At 45.0% G+C, this 16421-nt stretch overlaps 1 protein-coding gene across 1 annotated transcript in view; it reads left to right on the top strand.

Moving 5' to 3' along the window:
* The first annotated feature begins 3121 nt into the window (after nt 1-3121).
* The window catches only part of LOC124042658 (protein L-Myc-1b-like), a 15442-nt gene continuing 2142 nt past the window's right edge, over nt 3122-16421 (top strand). The window contains exon 1 of the mRNA XM_046360738.1: nt 3122-4649. Within this exon, the coding sequence (XP_046216694.1) occupies nt 4010-4649 (640 nt within the window). The 5' untranslated portion in view covers nt 3122-4009. The remainder of the gene's footprint in view (nt 4650-16421) is intronic.

The following is a 16421-nucleotide window of genomic DNA, read 5'->3' as shown; positions in this document are numbered from 1 at the left end:
GACAGTAGTTATATAGGATGGTGTGTATAGACAGTAGTTATATAGGATGGTGTGTATAGACAGTATATACAGCCTGAGTGCGCGTTGTATTTCGTGGGTGATTGTACCTGTCTCTGTGTTAGTCACCAGATAGGCTGTAATTAGTTTCACTCGTTTGTTGTTTTCGTATTTTCAGTTATTTCATGTACCGTATTTTCTTCATTAAAAGTCATGAGTAACCTACACGCTGCATTCCGGTCTGACTTTCTACAAACAACAGACAAAGATCATTACAGAATCACCCACCACGATTCACAGACCGAGCAGCGTGTGAACTGGCAGGATCTGAAGGTGGACGTTATGGTCAACAGAAGCAAGGATTATAAGACGTGGGAAGAAATCGACAGGTGGGCGGCCGACCCAGTGCGAGTGCAGGAGCCCGCCTGGGATTCCCTACAGCAATGCGAGGAGGGCTACAGGCGAATCGAATCAACGAAAAAGACACGCCGGAAAAACGGAGAGGCGCTGGTTTAAACAGGCAGCGACAGCTGGAGCAGCAAAGGGAGGATGAATTATTTGGAGAATGGACATGGGAAGACGTGTTGGATGGTAAAGGTTGTTACACTTGGGAGGAGATATTGGCCGGAAGAGATCGCCTCCCATGGGAACAGGTGGAGGCACTAAGGAGAGCAGAGGCAGCGGGAGATAGGAGCCGACGATATGAGGGAACACGGTTGGCAAGGAAACCGGAAAAACAGCCCCCAAAAAATATTGGGGGGGAGCTAGAAGGGAGAATAGTTATGCCAGGTAGGAGACCTGCGCATACTCCCTGTGCTCACCGTTGGGCTAGAGAGACCGGGCAGGCACCGTGTTATGCTATGGAGCGCACGGTGTTTTCAGTGCAGGAGCATAGCCCGGTGAGGCACATACCAGCTCTTCCTATTGGCCGGGCTAGAGTGGGCATCGAGCCAGGTAAGCTTGGGCAGGCTCGGTGCTCAAGAGCTCCAGTGCGCCTGCACGGTCCGGTCTATCCAGAGCCACCTCTACACACCAGTCCTCCGGTAGCAGCTCCCCGCACCAGGCTTCCTGTGCGTGTCCTCGCGCCAGTACCACCAGTTCCAGCACCACGCACCAAGCCTCCAGTGCGCCTCGCCTGTTCAGCGCAGCCAGTGCTTTTCTCCCCTCCTGCGCTGCCGGAGTCTCCCGCTTGTTTAGCGCAACCAGAGCTGTTCTCTTCTGCCGTGCTATCGGAGTCTCCAGCCTGTTCAGCGCAGCCAGAGCCTTTCTCCTCTCCTGCGCTGCCGGAGTCTCCTGTCTGTCCAGCGCCACCAGTGCTTCCAGTCGGCCCAGCGCGTCCAGTGCGCCTCGCTTGTTCAGCGCAGCCAGAGCCTTTCTCCTCTACTGCGCTGCCGGAGTCTCCTGTCTGTCCAGCACCACCAGTGCTCCCAGTCGGCCCAGCGCGTCCAGTGCGCCTCCCCTGTTTAGCGCAGCCAGAGCTTTTCTCCTCTCCTGCGCTGCCGGAGTCTCCTGTCTGCCCAGCGCCGCCAGTCGGCCCATCGTCACCAGTCTGCCAGGATCCGCCAGAAGTGCCAGTCTGCCAGGATCCGCCAGAAGTGCAAGTCTGCCAAGATCTTCTAGATCGGCCAGACAACCTGAATCATCCAGGTCCACCAGCTAGCCAGGATTTACCGGAGCCTACTACCTGCCTGAGCTTCCTCTCAGTACTGAGCTTCCTCTCAGTACTGAGCTTCCTCTCAGTACTAGGCTTCCTCTCTGTACTGGGCTCCCTCTCAGTACCGGGCTTCCCCTCAGTACCGGGCTGCTTCGGTCCCGAGATGCCCCTCTGTCCTGAGCTGCCCCTCTGTCCCGAGCTGCCCCTCTGTCCCGAGTTGCCCCTCTGTCCCGAGCTGCCCCTCTGTCCCGAGCTGCCCCTCTGTCCCGAGCTGCCCCTCTGTCCCGAGCTGCCCCTCGGTCCCGAGCTGCCCCTCGGTCCCGAGCTGCCCCTCGGTCCCGAGCTGCCCCTCAGTTATGTGGGGATCAGGGTGAGGACTATTAGGCCATGGTCGGCGGCGAAGGTGGATTATCCTAGGACGCGAAGGGGAGGAACTAGGACATTTATGGAGTGGGGTCCACGTCCCGAGCCAGAACCGCCACCATGGACAGACGCCCACCCGGACCCTCCCTATGCTCTTGAGGTGCTTCCCGGAGTCCGCACCTTAGGGGGGGGGGTTCTGTCACGCCTTGGTCATTGTATCTTGTGTTTTTGTTATATGTTTGGGTAGGCCAGGGTGTGACATGGGTTTATATGTTGTATTTCGTATTGGGGTGTGTATTAATTGGGAGTGTGTATTATTAGGGGTGTGTCTAGTTAGGCAGGGAGATTGCTAATTGGAGTCAGCTGATTCTCGTTGTCTCGGATTGGGAACCGTATTTAGGCAGCCTGAGTGTGCGTTGTATTTCGTGGGTGATTGTACCTGTCTTTGTGTTAGTCACCAGATAGGCTGTAATTAGTTTCACTCGTTTGTTGTTTTCGTATTTTCAGTTATTGCATGTACCGTATTTTCTTCATTAAAAGTCATGAGTAACCTACACGCTGCATTTCGGTCTGACTCTCTACAAACAACAGACGAAGATCATTACATATATAGGATGGTGTGTATAGACAGTAGTTATATAGGATGGTGTGTATAGACAGTAGTTATATAGGATGGTACTAAACACACCATTCTATATAACTACTGTCTATACACACCATCCTAAATAACTACTGTCTAAACTTTAGACAGTAGTTATTTAGGATGGTGTGTATAGACAGTGTCTAAAGTGCAGAGTGGAGAACCGAAGGTAGCTGGCTAGAGACTTTGTGTAATGTTCAGTGCAGAATACCAGGCGGAGCCCGGCTTGTATATATGTCTCTCGGTCGCAGCTTTGACGCACAGCAGGGTGAACCAGCCGTGGGTTCGGGTGAGGTCTATATCATAGTCACGTGGTTATTAAATCACAGTCTTGTAATGTTGCATCATGACATCCTTGGGGAAAAAAGGACTCCTTGGAAATGACTATGTCCCTTTAAACGGCAGGCGTGGCTTTTCTACTCTCCCCACGCCTTTTATGCAAACCACCGTCTTTCTCTCCCGCATCATATAGTGCACTAGTCGAGTTGTCAAGTGTCCACTGTGAAATCTATCTAAATTACTGGATTTGGAAAGTAGACCTACGAGTTACTTTTCCGATAGTGAGCGTTCAACTGAAAGCAACAGCTATTTATTGAGTGTAATTTACCGCAAGAAAGCTTCAGCGTCGCTGTGTTGGTTACTACGCATTATAGGAATTCATTAAGAAGACGCCCGTTCAATTTCACCAACGCTAAAAGGATTATTCAAATATTTAACAAAGATAACATTATTTTTTTTTTCTCCATCCCCGAACGGACGTGTGTTCTATTTATTTACTATAGCCCGCTACTAGAAAGCATACATCGCAGTGTTTTCAGAAGTTTAGGGTTTGTGAACACGTCTGTTGTTATTTAATTATGGCAGATTTAGGCCTACCAGTGGATTGGGATTTATTTGCTCTCTTGCTTTTTCTCAATGCTTTGTGAGATAACGGTTTGTTTTGACTACCGTAAAACGTTGTGTTGCTCTGAAGACGCAAAACTTTTATTTATTTATTGAGACATCTGGGAATTGTTGTTTTGGCAGCCATTTAAACGACATTTTATCAGCCACGTAACCCGAAAGAGACATACAGGGTGTTATAAGCGTTTGCTTTTTTAGCCTACAAAGAGAGGGTTGCTGAACTGTGGTTCTATTTCCCCGGTTTAGTTGGACTGTTGTATTATGTAATGCAAACTACGTTGCGAAACTTGGTGTTATGTAGTTTTATCATAACAGACTATTGTGTTTATTATAGCAGTCCAACGTGCTTGGTTGATTCCAAGTCTCTCTGTTCCGAGGTAGGATAGTCTTAACGGAGATCAGTTCACAGTTGAAGAGTGCGCTTCCTCAACCACGCCTGCCCTGACTTCTAGATGCCGGGCATAAACTCCACCACCGCCTCTCGCTATGAGTCCGGCTGGGAGATGGAATACGACCACTATCAACATTACTTCTACGACGACCACGATCCAGACGAGGATTTCTCTAAATCCACTGCGCCCAGCGAGGACATATGGAAGAAATTTGAACTAGTACCAACCCCGCCCATGTCCCCTATCCGGACTTTGGAGGGGGCCGCCGGGATCGGGATGGTCTGCCCTTCGCTGGGGGACAAACTCGAGTGGGTGTCTCAGTTTTTGGGTCAAGAGGACGACCAGGATGTGCCGTGTAAACTCAGCTCAGCCGACGAGGCTTTGGGGAACCTGAGCTCCATTATCGTACAGGACTGCATGTGGAGCGGCTTCTCAGCGGGAAAGCAGCTGGAGAAAGTTTTCGGGGAGCGGCTTGCCTCCTGTCCGAACAAACTGCCCATGCAGGCGTTGGGAGCTGCAATCACCACCGCCGGGAGGGCGCAGTGCGTGACGGTGCCAGTGGACGCGGCTGTTCCAGTTCTCGGTAGCCTGGCGACGGATTGCGTGGACCCGGCTGCTGTTCTCGCCTTCCCGCTAACCGGGGGAACGTTTAAGAAACCGTCGGTGTCCTCCTGTTCAGAGACCCACACAGACTCATCAGGTACGTTATAAGTTCAACATTGGACTGTGAAACTGACTATGAAAAGCTCTTATATAATGTCAATCATAAGTGTGGATGCAGCCAATTTGCCATAAGTGACCTTACTGGCCACAAAGTTTTAGTAGGTGGCAGTTTTCACAATGTGTTTTTCTGAACAGTATTGGTAGCAATGTGGCTGCTGAAGGCTTTAGTGACCGCATTGCGTTGCCCCTGGCAGCCCCACTGCTTTGTGAGAATGACCCTCCCATCTGAAACATCTGTTGATTGGCTATGGTCCAAGATACCAGCTGCTAGAGAGAACAGTGTCCTGGCCTACTCTCCCTTTTCAAGTATAATTTATGGTTCACTTTAATGTTCTTACCATTTCCTCATCCTCAACGACACTGAAAGAAACACGTTACATTATATATATATATATATATATATATATATATATATATATATATGTGTGTGTGTGTGTGTATGTATATGTGTGTGTGTGTTAAATATTGCTTCTTGGATAAACTGAATAACTTGTAATAAATATGCTCTCTACATTCTCTTCATTTCATTGAGCTACTTTGCGTTGGTCTTCAGTGTAGGTATTTAGTTTGGCATGTGACTAGTCTCTCTCTCTATCTAATGTGTGTGGAATGTCACAATGGAGACTTGTTGCAGTGCAGCGTTTTGGCATTCCTTCCTGAGCTGATGTGGCAACGGCACCAATTGTGTCAGAAGTTGGGTTTGGTCAACTTACTAGTGATGGACTAGTAGACCAGTGATAAAAATGGTCCATTCACCTTGTTAAAATCTCTCGCAATGTGTGACACTGTTTCATACCAGGCTTGATATTCATATTTATACATGTAGTATCATCTATTTCAATACTGTATGAAAGGGGGTTGGGTGCCAGAAAGCTAGGAACGAATGAATGATTGATTGAATGATTGAATGAATGAATGATTGATTGAATGAATGATTGATTGAATGATTGAATGAATGAATGATTGATTGATTGAATGATTGAATGATTGAATGATTGAATGATTGAATGAATGATTGATTGATTGAATGATTGAATGAATGATTGATTGATTGAATGATTGAATGAATGAATGATTGATTGATTGAATGATTGAATGATTGAATGATTGAATGATTGAATGAATGATTGATTGATTGAATGATTGAATGAATGATTGATTGATTGAATGATTGAATGAATGATTGAATGAATGATTGAATGAATGATTGAATGAATGATTGATTGATTGAATGAATGATTGATTGATTGAATGATTGAATGAATGAATGATTGAATGAATGAATGATTGAATGAATGAATGATTGATTGAATGAATGATTGAATGATTGAATGAATGATTGAATGATTGATTCCTCAGTGCAGGTAGATGTACACTTATACAGAAGAGTTCTAATGGAAAGTGCAGAATAGGCCTCAGATCAGTACTAGTTGGTTGACAGACAGATACCAAGGAACCAATTTGTCCTTATCTCTATCTGACCTCATGCATGATAATGGTATGTAGCAGGTTTATTCAACTATATTCTTAAGGGGCCAGGCATTTTGATTCATTAAAAAAAGGCTATTAACAGGGGGGGGGGGTCAGACATGTTCGACATGGGATTGATCTTCCTAAAACCTCTATATATATATATATATATATATAAAAAATATATATTTAAAAAAGACACAAACACAATTCTAATCTTATGAAGCAACTTTATTAACATGAAACGTTGCAAAAAATATATATTTTAAGTGCTTGAAAATTACCCTAATTCATGAATTTCTACTTTCCTGTCCATTGTACATAGCTTCATCTCTTCTTTCTTCTACACATATGAAATCATTTCTCAGTTGACCAGCATCATATTCTGTTTTCTATTTCATTATCATTTAGTTATTTTCTGTCTTGTTTATTGCTACTGTAACGGATGTGAAACTGCTAGCTTAGTTAGCGGTGTGCGCTAAATAGCGTTTCAATCGGTTACGTCACTTGCTCTGAGACCATGAAGTAGTGTTTCCCCTTGCTCTGCAAGGGCCGCGGTTTTTGTGGAGCGATGGGTAACGACGCTTCGTGGGTGACTGTTGTCGTTGTGTGCAGAGAGTCCCTGGTTCGCGCCCGGGTATGGGCGAGGGGACAGTTTAAAATTATACTGTTACATTGATGCTGTTGACCCGGATTACTGGTTGTTGCGGAAAAAGGAGGAAGGTCAAAAGGGGGGTGAGTGTAACGGATGTGAAACGGCTAGCTTAGTTAGCGGTGTGCGCTAAATAGCGTTTCAATCGGTTACGTCACTTGCTCTGAGACCTTGAAGTAGTGTTTCCCCTTGCTCTGCAAGGGCCGCGGCTCTTGTGGAGCGATGGCTAACGATGCTTCGTGGGTGACTGTTGTTGATGTGTGCAGAAGGTCCCTGGTTTGCGCCCGGGTATGGGCGAGGGGATGGTTTAAAAGTATACTGTTACACTACACATAAACCCTTTTTAATGCATGGCATTTCTCAGTTGCCTAGCTTTCAGTAGAGAACAACTCCCTGTAATAAACTGCATCACCTCTGTGGTGACTTCATCTCGTTCCAAAGTTAGCTTTTCAGTTTATCTAAAAACTCTGACATCACGGAGTGATCTGTACTGATGACTTGGATCATGATGCTCAGCAGACTTTCGAAACAAGCCATGTTGCAGGCCAGATGTTGATAGGATAATGTTTCTGATAGCCCATAACTGAGTCCATAGTGTTTCTTTGAGTCATCGCTGAGTTAAGCACAAATCACGCACTGGTGTATGAGGCACTTTAGTGATCTGATTTGGTGAAAGAGCCAACAGGCGGGCAGACATACCCTGCACCCCTGTTAGCAGCTCTGATTGGCTGTAACTGGTATGTTGGATAATATTGATTGACAGCACTTAATGGACGGGACTACAGAAAAACAGGTTCTCCCATTGGAGAATATTGAATGAGGGTTCCTTTTGGCAATAAACATCACATTTTTTGCCGGATTCGTTTTTTTGGGGGGGGTAGATTTGTTTTTAATTCATGTTCAAGAGGATCTCGCTCTCTGAGGCCGACGTGAGAAAGGTCTTTAATCAGGTTAAGGCTGCGGGACCTGAATGTATTCCAGGGTACGTAATCAGAGCATACGCAGAACTCTAAGGCTTCATGCCACAATAACTACCACACTGTAGCCCTCACATCTGTAATCAGGAAGTGCTTTGAGAGGCTGGTTATGGCACACATTAACTCCATCATCCCAGACACCCTTTTAATTTGCATACCACCTCAACAGATCCTTGACACAATCTCAATTGCACTCCACACTGCCCTCATCCACCTAGATACCTATGTATGTGAGGATGCTGTTCATTGACTACAGCTCAGCGTTCAACACCATTGTCCCCTCTAAGCTCGTCACCAAGCTAAGGACTCTGGGTCTGAATTACATCCCTCTGCAACTGGATCCTGGACTTCCTGACGAGCCGACCCCAGGTGGTGAGGGTAGGCAACATCGCCTCCGGCACACTGACCCTCAACATGGGAGCCCCACAGGGTTGTGTGCTTAGTCCCCTCCTGTAGTCCCTGTTAACCCACGACTGCGTGGCCACTCATTACATTTACATTACATTTAAGTCATTTAGCAGACGCTCTTATCCAGAGCGACTTACAAATTGGTGCATTCACCTTATGACGTCCAGTGGAACGGCCACTTTACAATAGTGCATCTAAATCTTATGACTCATGACTCCAACACCACCATCAAGTTGTGGTCCTTCCGTAGCTCAGTTGGTAGAGCATGGCGCTTGTAACGCCAGGGTAGTGGGTTCGATCCCCGGGACCACCCATACGTAGAATGTATGCACACATGACTGTAAGTCGCTTTGGATAAAAGCGTCTGCTAAATGGCATATATTATTATTATATATTATAAGTTGGCTGACAACACAACAGTGGTAGGCTTGATCACCGGTGACAATGAGTCAGCCGACAAGGAGGAGGTCAGTGACCTGACAGTGTGGTGCCAGAACAAACCATCTCAATGTCAGTAAGACCAAGGAGCTGATCGTGAAACTAGAGGAAACGGGGGGGGACTCTACATCGACGGGGCTGCAGTGGAGCGGATCGAGAGTTCCCCGGTGTCCAAATCACTAAATACTTAAAATGGTCCAAACACATGCACGGTCATGAAGAAGGCGCGACAGCTCCCCCTCAGGGAGTTGCAATTATTTTAACACAGCTGAAAACTGTTGTGCTGATTAAAGAAGCAACTAAACTGGCCTTCTTTAGACTAGTTGAGTATCTGGAGCATCAGCATTTGTGGGTTCAATTACAGGCTCAAAATGTCCAGAAACAAATAACTTTCTTCTGAACCTCATCAGTCTATTCTTGTTCTGAGAAACGAAGGCTATTCCATGTGAGAAATTGCCAAGAAACTGAAGATCTCGTACAACGCTGTGTACTACTCCCTCCACAAAACAGCGGATACTGTCTCTAACCAGAACAGAAAGAGGAGTGGGAGGCCCCGGTGCACAACTGAGCAAGAGGACAAGTACATTAGTGTCTAGTTGGAATGCTGGTCTACTAGGCAGAGTTCCTCTGTCCAGTGTCTGTGTTCTTTTGCCCATCTTAATCTTTTATTTTTATTGTCTAGTCTGAGATATGCCTTTTTATTTTTAACTCTGCGCCACTCGAGAGCACCCTGCACATTGTAAGTGTGGCATTGAACTGACCCTGTATATAGTATGGTATTAACTGACCCTGTATATAGTATGGTACCTACTGACCCTGTATATAGTATGGTATTAACTGACCCTGTATATAGTATGGTATTAACTGACCCTGTATATAGTATGGTATTAACTGACCCTGTATATAGTGTGGTATTAACTGACCCTGTATATAGTATGTTATTAACTGACCCTGTATATAGTATGGTATTAACTGACCCTGTATATAGTATGGTATTAACTGACCCTGTATATAGTATGGTATTAACTGACCCTGTATATAGTATGGTATTAACTGACCCTGTATATAGTGTGGTATTAACTGACCCTGTATATAGTGTGGTATTAACTGACCCTGTATATAGTATGGTATTAACTGACCCTGTATATAGTATGGTATTAACTGACCCTGTATATAGTATGGTATAGATATTTCAAGATATTTCTTATTATTTCTGCTACATATATATTGATTACTGCGTTGTTGCGAGAAAGGCATTTCACTGTACTTGTGGACGTGACATTAAACCTTGAATTGATCAGAAGACCATTTTAAATTGCGAAACGAGCTGAATCTGTTCCGCGGGCCTCTGCTCTATAGCCTATAATCCCCTCCTCCCTTTGGCCTATTGGGCTCCCATTATATTTATCTCCAGTCTATTACCGCTTCAACAGCAGCCGAATCCACAGGGGAATCAATTACTTTGGTGTCTTTCTCTTTCAATTTACAAGGAGGCAGCGCCCCAAATGGAACACTTAGTCCCTATGTAGACCACTACTGCCCTTCTTTTCTTCTTTTTTTGCTCTTGTCAAAAGTAGTTCACTATATGGGGACTAGGGTGCCATTTGGGATGGGTTGAGGGGGCAGCAGTACTACCACTGGCTCCTTGGTGTCTCGTCCAGAGTTGGAGCTGATATCAACTGTTATTACATTGGCGTGTTAAATCAAGGCTCAGTGTTAAAAATCACACGTTGACACAAGGCTAAGAGATTTCTGCGTTGTGAATGACTGAAGTTCTTTACAACCAACAATGCCTATAATATGTATTATTGTATAGTGAATGAATGGCTGTAGTCAATTTCTTACGGCACGTGGCTTGATTGCCCAGGCTCATTTCAGAGAGAGAGAGAGGGGGGGAGAGAGAGAGAGAGAGACAGAGAGAGAGAGAGAGAGAGAGAGAGAGACCGAGAGAGAGAGAGAGAGAGAGAGAGAGAGAGGGGGAGAGAGACAGAGAGAGAGAGAGAGAGAGAGAGAGAGAGAGAGAGAGAGAGAGAGAGAGAGAGAGAGAGAGAGACCGAGAGAGAGAGAGAGAGAGAGAGAGAGAGAGAGAGAGAGAGAGAGAGAGAGAGAGAGAGAGAGAGAGAGAGAGAGAGAGATTCGGGAGGAGGTTAGGAAGTGCCGCTCTGTTTCCAGCTCATTGTGGGCAGTGGCCACATGTATATCCTGTCTTCTCTTTGAGATCATGCGGTTGGGCTTTGATGTCTCGTGGTTGAGTGTTGCTCTGTTCAAATAGACTGTGATTTTGCTCTGATCTGATAGGGGTGTCAGTGGGCTGACTGTGAACTCTCTGAGAGACTGGGTTGAGGTCTGTGATAAAGAAGTTTACAGTACTACTGCCAAGAGATGAGCTATAGGTGTATATATCTTAGGAGTCCCCTCAAAACCTACCATTGACTATGTACATACCCAGCGTGCAACAGAGCTATAGGTGTACCTACCATAGGAGTCCCCTCGAAGCCTACCATTGACTATGTACATACCCAGCGTGCAACAGAGCTGCAGTAGCTGTGACCTGTTTTTGTTGGTTATGTTGTCATAGTTGTGCCTAGGGGGGCATATGTGGGAGGGAATGCTGTCACCTCCAGGCAGGTGTTTGTCCCCCTGTGTGCTGAGGGTGTCAGGTTCTTGTCCGGTTCTGGCATTTAGGTCGCCACAAACTAGTACATGTCCCTGGGCCTGAAAATGACAGCTCCTCCACTCTGGAGCGGGAAATGACTCTTCATTAAAGTATGGGGATTCTAGTGGGGGGATATAGGTAGCACACAGGAGGACATTTTTCTCTGTTAAGATCATTTTCTTTTTGAAATTCTAGCCAAATGTAAAATGTTCCTGTTTTGATTAATTGAATAGAGTGAGTTAGGTCTGCTCTATACCAAATTCAAATCAAATCAAATTTTTTGTCACATACACATGGTTAGCAGATGTTAATGCGAGTGTAGCGAAATGCTTGTGCTTCTACTTCTAGTTCCGACAATGCAGTAATATTAGCATACCTCCTGAGTCCCTTCCCTGTTTCACACCTGGTAGTGCGGTGGATGGTCCTACCAGCTCTCTGTAACCTAGAGGGCAACCAATGGGTCCGTCTCCTCTATACCATGTTTCTTGTAGGATGACAAGGTCTGTATTTCAGATTTCCTTGAAGTCTGGATTCCTGCTCTTTGGCCCAAAGGCAGATGACCTCAGGCCTTGAATATTCCAGCATGAGATAGTGAAGGCTTTGTGTTCTATGTGGATTGGCCTCAGGCCAGTAAGTGTGAGCAGAGTCTGCTGAGCATCTGATACATACCATTGGCTTGGGCTAGAGTGGGGGTTGGGCCTGTTTGCCTGCTCACGGCCTGGGCATATGTGTGACTCGTGTTCAGGCCTTCTTTGCCGGAGGTGGAGGGCAGGAGGGGCATTGGTCTGGTTGTGCAGTGGTCTCGGTCTCTCTCTCGCTCTCTGTGTCTATTTCTCTGTCTCTCTCTGTGTGTCTATTTCTGTTTGTCTATTTCTCTGTCTCTCTCTCTCTCTCTCTCTCTCTCTCTCTCTCTCTCTCTCTCTCTCTGTGTCTATTTCTCTGTCTCTCTCTGTGTGTCTATTTCTGTTTGTCTATTTCTCTGTCTCTCTCTCTCTCTCTCACTCTCTCTGTGTCTATTTCTCTGTCTCTCTCTGTGTGTCTATTTCTGTTTGTCTATTTCTCTGTCTCTCTCTCTCTCTCTCTCTCACTCTCTCTGTGTCTATTTCTGTGTGTCTATTTTAGAGGTCGACCGATTATGATTTTTCAACGCCGATACCGATACCGATTAATCTGACTATTTTATATTTTTTTATTTGTAATAATGCCAATTACAACAATACTGAATGAACACTTATGTTAACTTAAAATAATACATCAATAAAATCAATTTAGCCTCAAGTAAATAATGAAACATGTTCAATTTGGTTTAAATAATGCAAAAACTAAGTGTTGGAGGAGAAAGTAAAAGTGCAATATGTGCCATGTAAAAAACCTAACGTTTCAGTTCCTTGCTCGGAACATGAGAACATATGAAAGCTGGTGATTCCTTTTAACATGAGTCTTCAATATTCCCAGGTAAGAAGTATTAGGTTGTAGTTATTATAGGAATTATAGGACTATTCCCCTCTATACCATTTGTATTTCATTAACCTTTGACTATTAGATGTATTCCGACCCTCTCCTCGCTCTTCCCTGGGCTCGAACCAGCAGCACGACAACAGCCACCCTCGAAGCAGCGTTACCTATGCAGAGCAAGGGGAACAACTACTGGAAGGCTCAGAGCGAGTGATGTTTGAAACGCTATTAGCGCGCGCTAACTAGCTAGCCAGTTCACTTCGGTTACACCAGCCTCATCTCGGGAGTTGATAGGGTCGGAAGCAGCGCAATGACGCACAATAAAGAGCTGCTGGCAAAACGCACGGAAGAGCTGTTTGAATGAATGTTTACGCGCCTGCTTCTGCCTACCACCGCTCAGTCAGATACTTAGATACTTGTATGCTCAGTCAGATTATATGCAACGCAGGACACGCTAGATAATATCTAGTAATATCATCAACCATGTGTAGTTAACTAGTGATTATGATTAATTGTTTTTTATAAGATACGTTTAATGCTAGCTAGCAACTTACCGTGGCTTACTGCATTCGCGTAACAGGCAGTTTCCTTGTGGAATGCAACGAGAGAGAGGCAGGTCGTTATTGCGTTGGACTAGTTAACCACTTGCTCCTATCTGGCACGCAGGCGTCCCATCTAGAGCTCTGGAAATGCAAATGCTACGCTAAATGCTAATAGTATTAGTTAAAACTCAAACGTTCATTAAAATACACATGCATGGTATTGAATTAAAGCTACACTCGTTGTGAATCCAAAATGCTTTTCGGTGAAAGCATGAGAAACTATTATCTGATAGCATGTAACACCACAAAAGACCCGCAGGAGACTTAAACAAAATAATTTGCATATTCGGCGCTACACAGACCGCACAATAAAATATAAAACATTCATTACCTTTGACCATCTTCTTTGTTGGCACTTCTAAATGTCCCATAATCACTATTGGGTCTTTTTTCGATTAAATCGGTCCATATATAGCCTAGATATCGTTCTATGTAGACTGTGTGATAAACTAAAAATAATATAGTTTCATAACGTAACGTCATTTTTTTTTATTCAAAAAGTCGACGATAAACTTTCACAAAACACTTCAAAATACTTTTGTAATGCAACTTTAGGTATTAGTACACGTTAATAAGCGATAACATTCATCAGGAGGCGATGTATATTCTATAGGTGTCATCTGGAAAAAAACATGGCCGGAGAGAGCTCGACCAAAACATCCGGTCGGAGACCGGAGGGAATCGATTCACTTGAACCGGTTAGACCAAGAATCAAAGCTGAATCAAATGACAAGACTCTAGACAACGTGTGGTAGCTGTAGGCGCTGAAACCTCGGTCTCATGTAATTCGGTTCACTTTGAACAATTCCTGGAAGTAAGCGCAAGGATATTTATTTCCATTTTCAGTGATCAGGTTTTCCTGCGCTATTCGATGAAACTCACGCTCTGGTATAGTCACAGCCGTGATTTAACCAGTTTTATAAACGTCTGAGTGTTTTCTATCCACACATACTAATCATATGCATATAATATATTCCTGGCATGAGCAGCAGGGCGCTGAAATGTTGCGCGATTTTTAACAGAATGTTCGAAAAAGTAGGGGGTAGGAGTAACAGGTTAACTGTAATATTGCAAGATTGGATCCCCCGAGCTGACAAGGTGAAAATCTGTCGTTCTGCCCCTGAACGAGGTAGTTATCCCACCGTTCCTAGGCTGTCATTGAAAATAAGTATATGTTCTTTAACTGACTTGCCTTAAATAAAGGTATACATTTTTTTTATCGGCAAATCGGCACCAATTTCCGATTGTTATGAAAACTTGAAATCGGCCCTAATTAATCGGCCATTCCGATTAATCGGTCGACCTCTAGTCTATTTCTCGATCTCTCTCTCCCTCTCTGTCTATTTCTGTGTCTATTTCTCGCCCTCTCTCTCGCTCTCTGTCTATTTCTGTTTGTCTATTTCTCTGTGTCTCTCTCTCTCTCTCTCTCCCTCTCCCTCTCTCCTCTCTCTCTCTCTCTCTCTCTCTCTCTCTCTCTCTCTCTCTCTCTCTCTCTCTCTCTCTCTCTCTCTCTCTCTCTCTCTCTCTGTCTCTGTCTCTCTCTCTGTGTCTGTCTATCTCTCATGACACATGACTGAGATGAATAACCGGAGAGAGAGAGCTTGAGCTCAGTGGAGGCTGCTAATAATGAGTGGAACAGAGTGTTTGGAAACTGAGTGTTTTTGATGTATTTGATACCATTCCAGTGATTCTTGCTCCAGCCACGAGCCCGTCCGCCCACATTAAGGCTGATCTGGCCAAGGCTTTCGACTCTGTCAATCACCACATCCTCATCAGCAGACTCGACAGCCTTGGTTTCTCAAATGATTGCCTCGCCTGGTTCACCAACTACTTCTCTAATAGAGTTCAGTGTGTCAAATCGGAGGGTCTGCTGTCCGGAGCTCTGGCAGTCTCTATGGGGGTGCCACAGGGTTCAATTCTTGGACCGACTCTCTTCTCTGTATACATCAATGAGGTCGCTCTTGCTGCTTGTGAGTCTCTGATCCACCTCTACCCAGACGACACCATTCTGTATACTTCCGGCCCTTCTTTGGACACTATGTTAACAACCCTCCAGGCTTCAATGCCATACAACTCTCCTTCCGTGGCCTCCAATTGCTCTTAAATACAAGTAAAACTAAATGCATGCTCTTCAACCGATCGCTACCTGCACCTACCCGCCTGTCCAACATCACTACTCTGGACGGCTCTGACTTAGAATACGTGGACAACTACAAATACTTAGGTGTCTGGTTAGACTGTAAACTCTCCTTCCAGACCCATATCAAACATCTCCAAGCCAAAGTTAAATCTAGAATTGGCTTCCTATTTCGCAACAAAGCATCCGTCACTCATGCTGCCAAACATACCCTTGTAAAACTGACCATCCTACCAATCCTCGACTTTGGCGATGTCATTTACAAAATAGCCTCCAATACCCTACTCAACAAATTGGATGCAGTCTATCACAATGCAATCCGTTTTGTCACCAAAGCCCCATATACTACCCACCATTGCGACCTGTACGCTCTCGTTGGCTGGCCCTCGCTTCATACTCGTCGCCAAATCCACTGGCTCCATGTCATCTACAAGACCCTGCTAGGTAAAGTCCCCCTTTATCTCAGCTCGCTGGTCACCATAGCATCTCCCACCTGTAGGACACACTCCAGCAGGTATATCTCTCTAGTCACCCCCAAAACCAATTCTTTCTTTGGCCGCCTCTCCTTCCAGTTCTCTGCTGCCAATGACTGGAACGAACTACAAAAATCTCTGAAACTGGAAACACTTATCTCCCTCACTAGCTTTAAGCACCAACTGTCAGAGCAGCTCACAGATTACTGCACCTGTACATAGCCCACCTATAATTTAGCCCAAACAACTACCTCTTTCCCAACTGTATTTAATTAATTTATTTATTTTGCTCCTGTGCACCCCATAATTTTTATTTCTACTTTGCACATTCTTCCATTGCAAAACTACCATTCCAGTGTTTTACTTGCTATATTGTATTTACTTTGCCACCATGGCCTTTTTTGCCTTTACCTCCCTTCTCACCTCATTTGCTCACATTGTATATAGACTTGTTTATACTGTATTATTGACTGTATGTTTG

This window comes from Oncorhynchus gorbuscha, linkage group LG09, assembly GCF_021184085.1.
Source record: "Oncorhynchus gorbuscha isolate QuinsamMale2020 ecotype Even-year linkage group LG09, OgorEven_v1.0, whole genome shotgun sequence".
Taxonomy (NCBI): Eukaryota; Metazoa; Chordata; class Actinopteri; order Salmoniformes; family Salmonidae; genus Oncorhynchus; species Oncorhynchus gorbuscha.
This window is presented reverse-complemented; position numbering and strand designations above follow the sequence as displayed.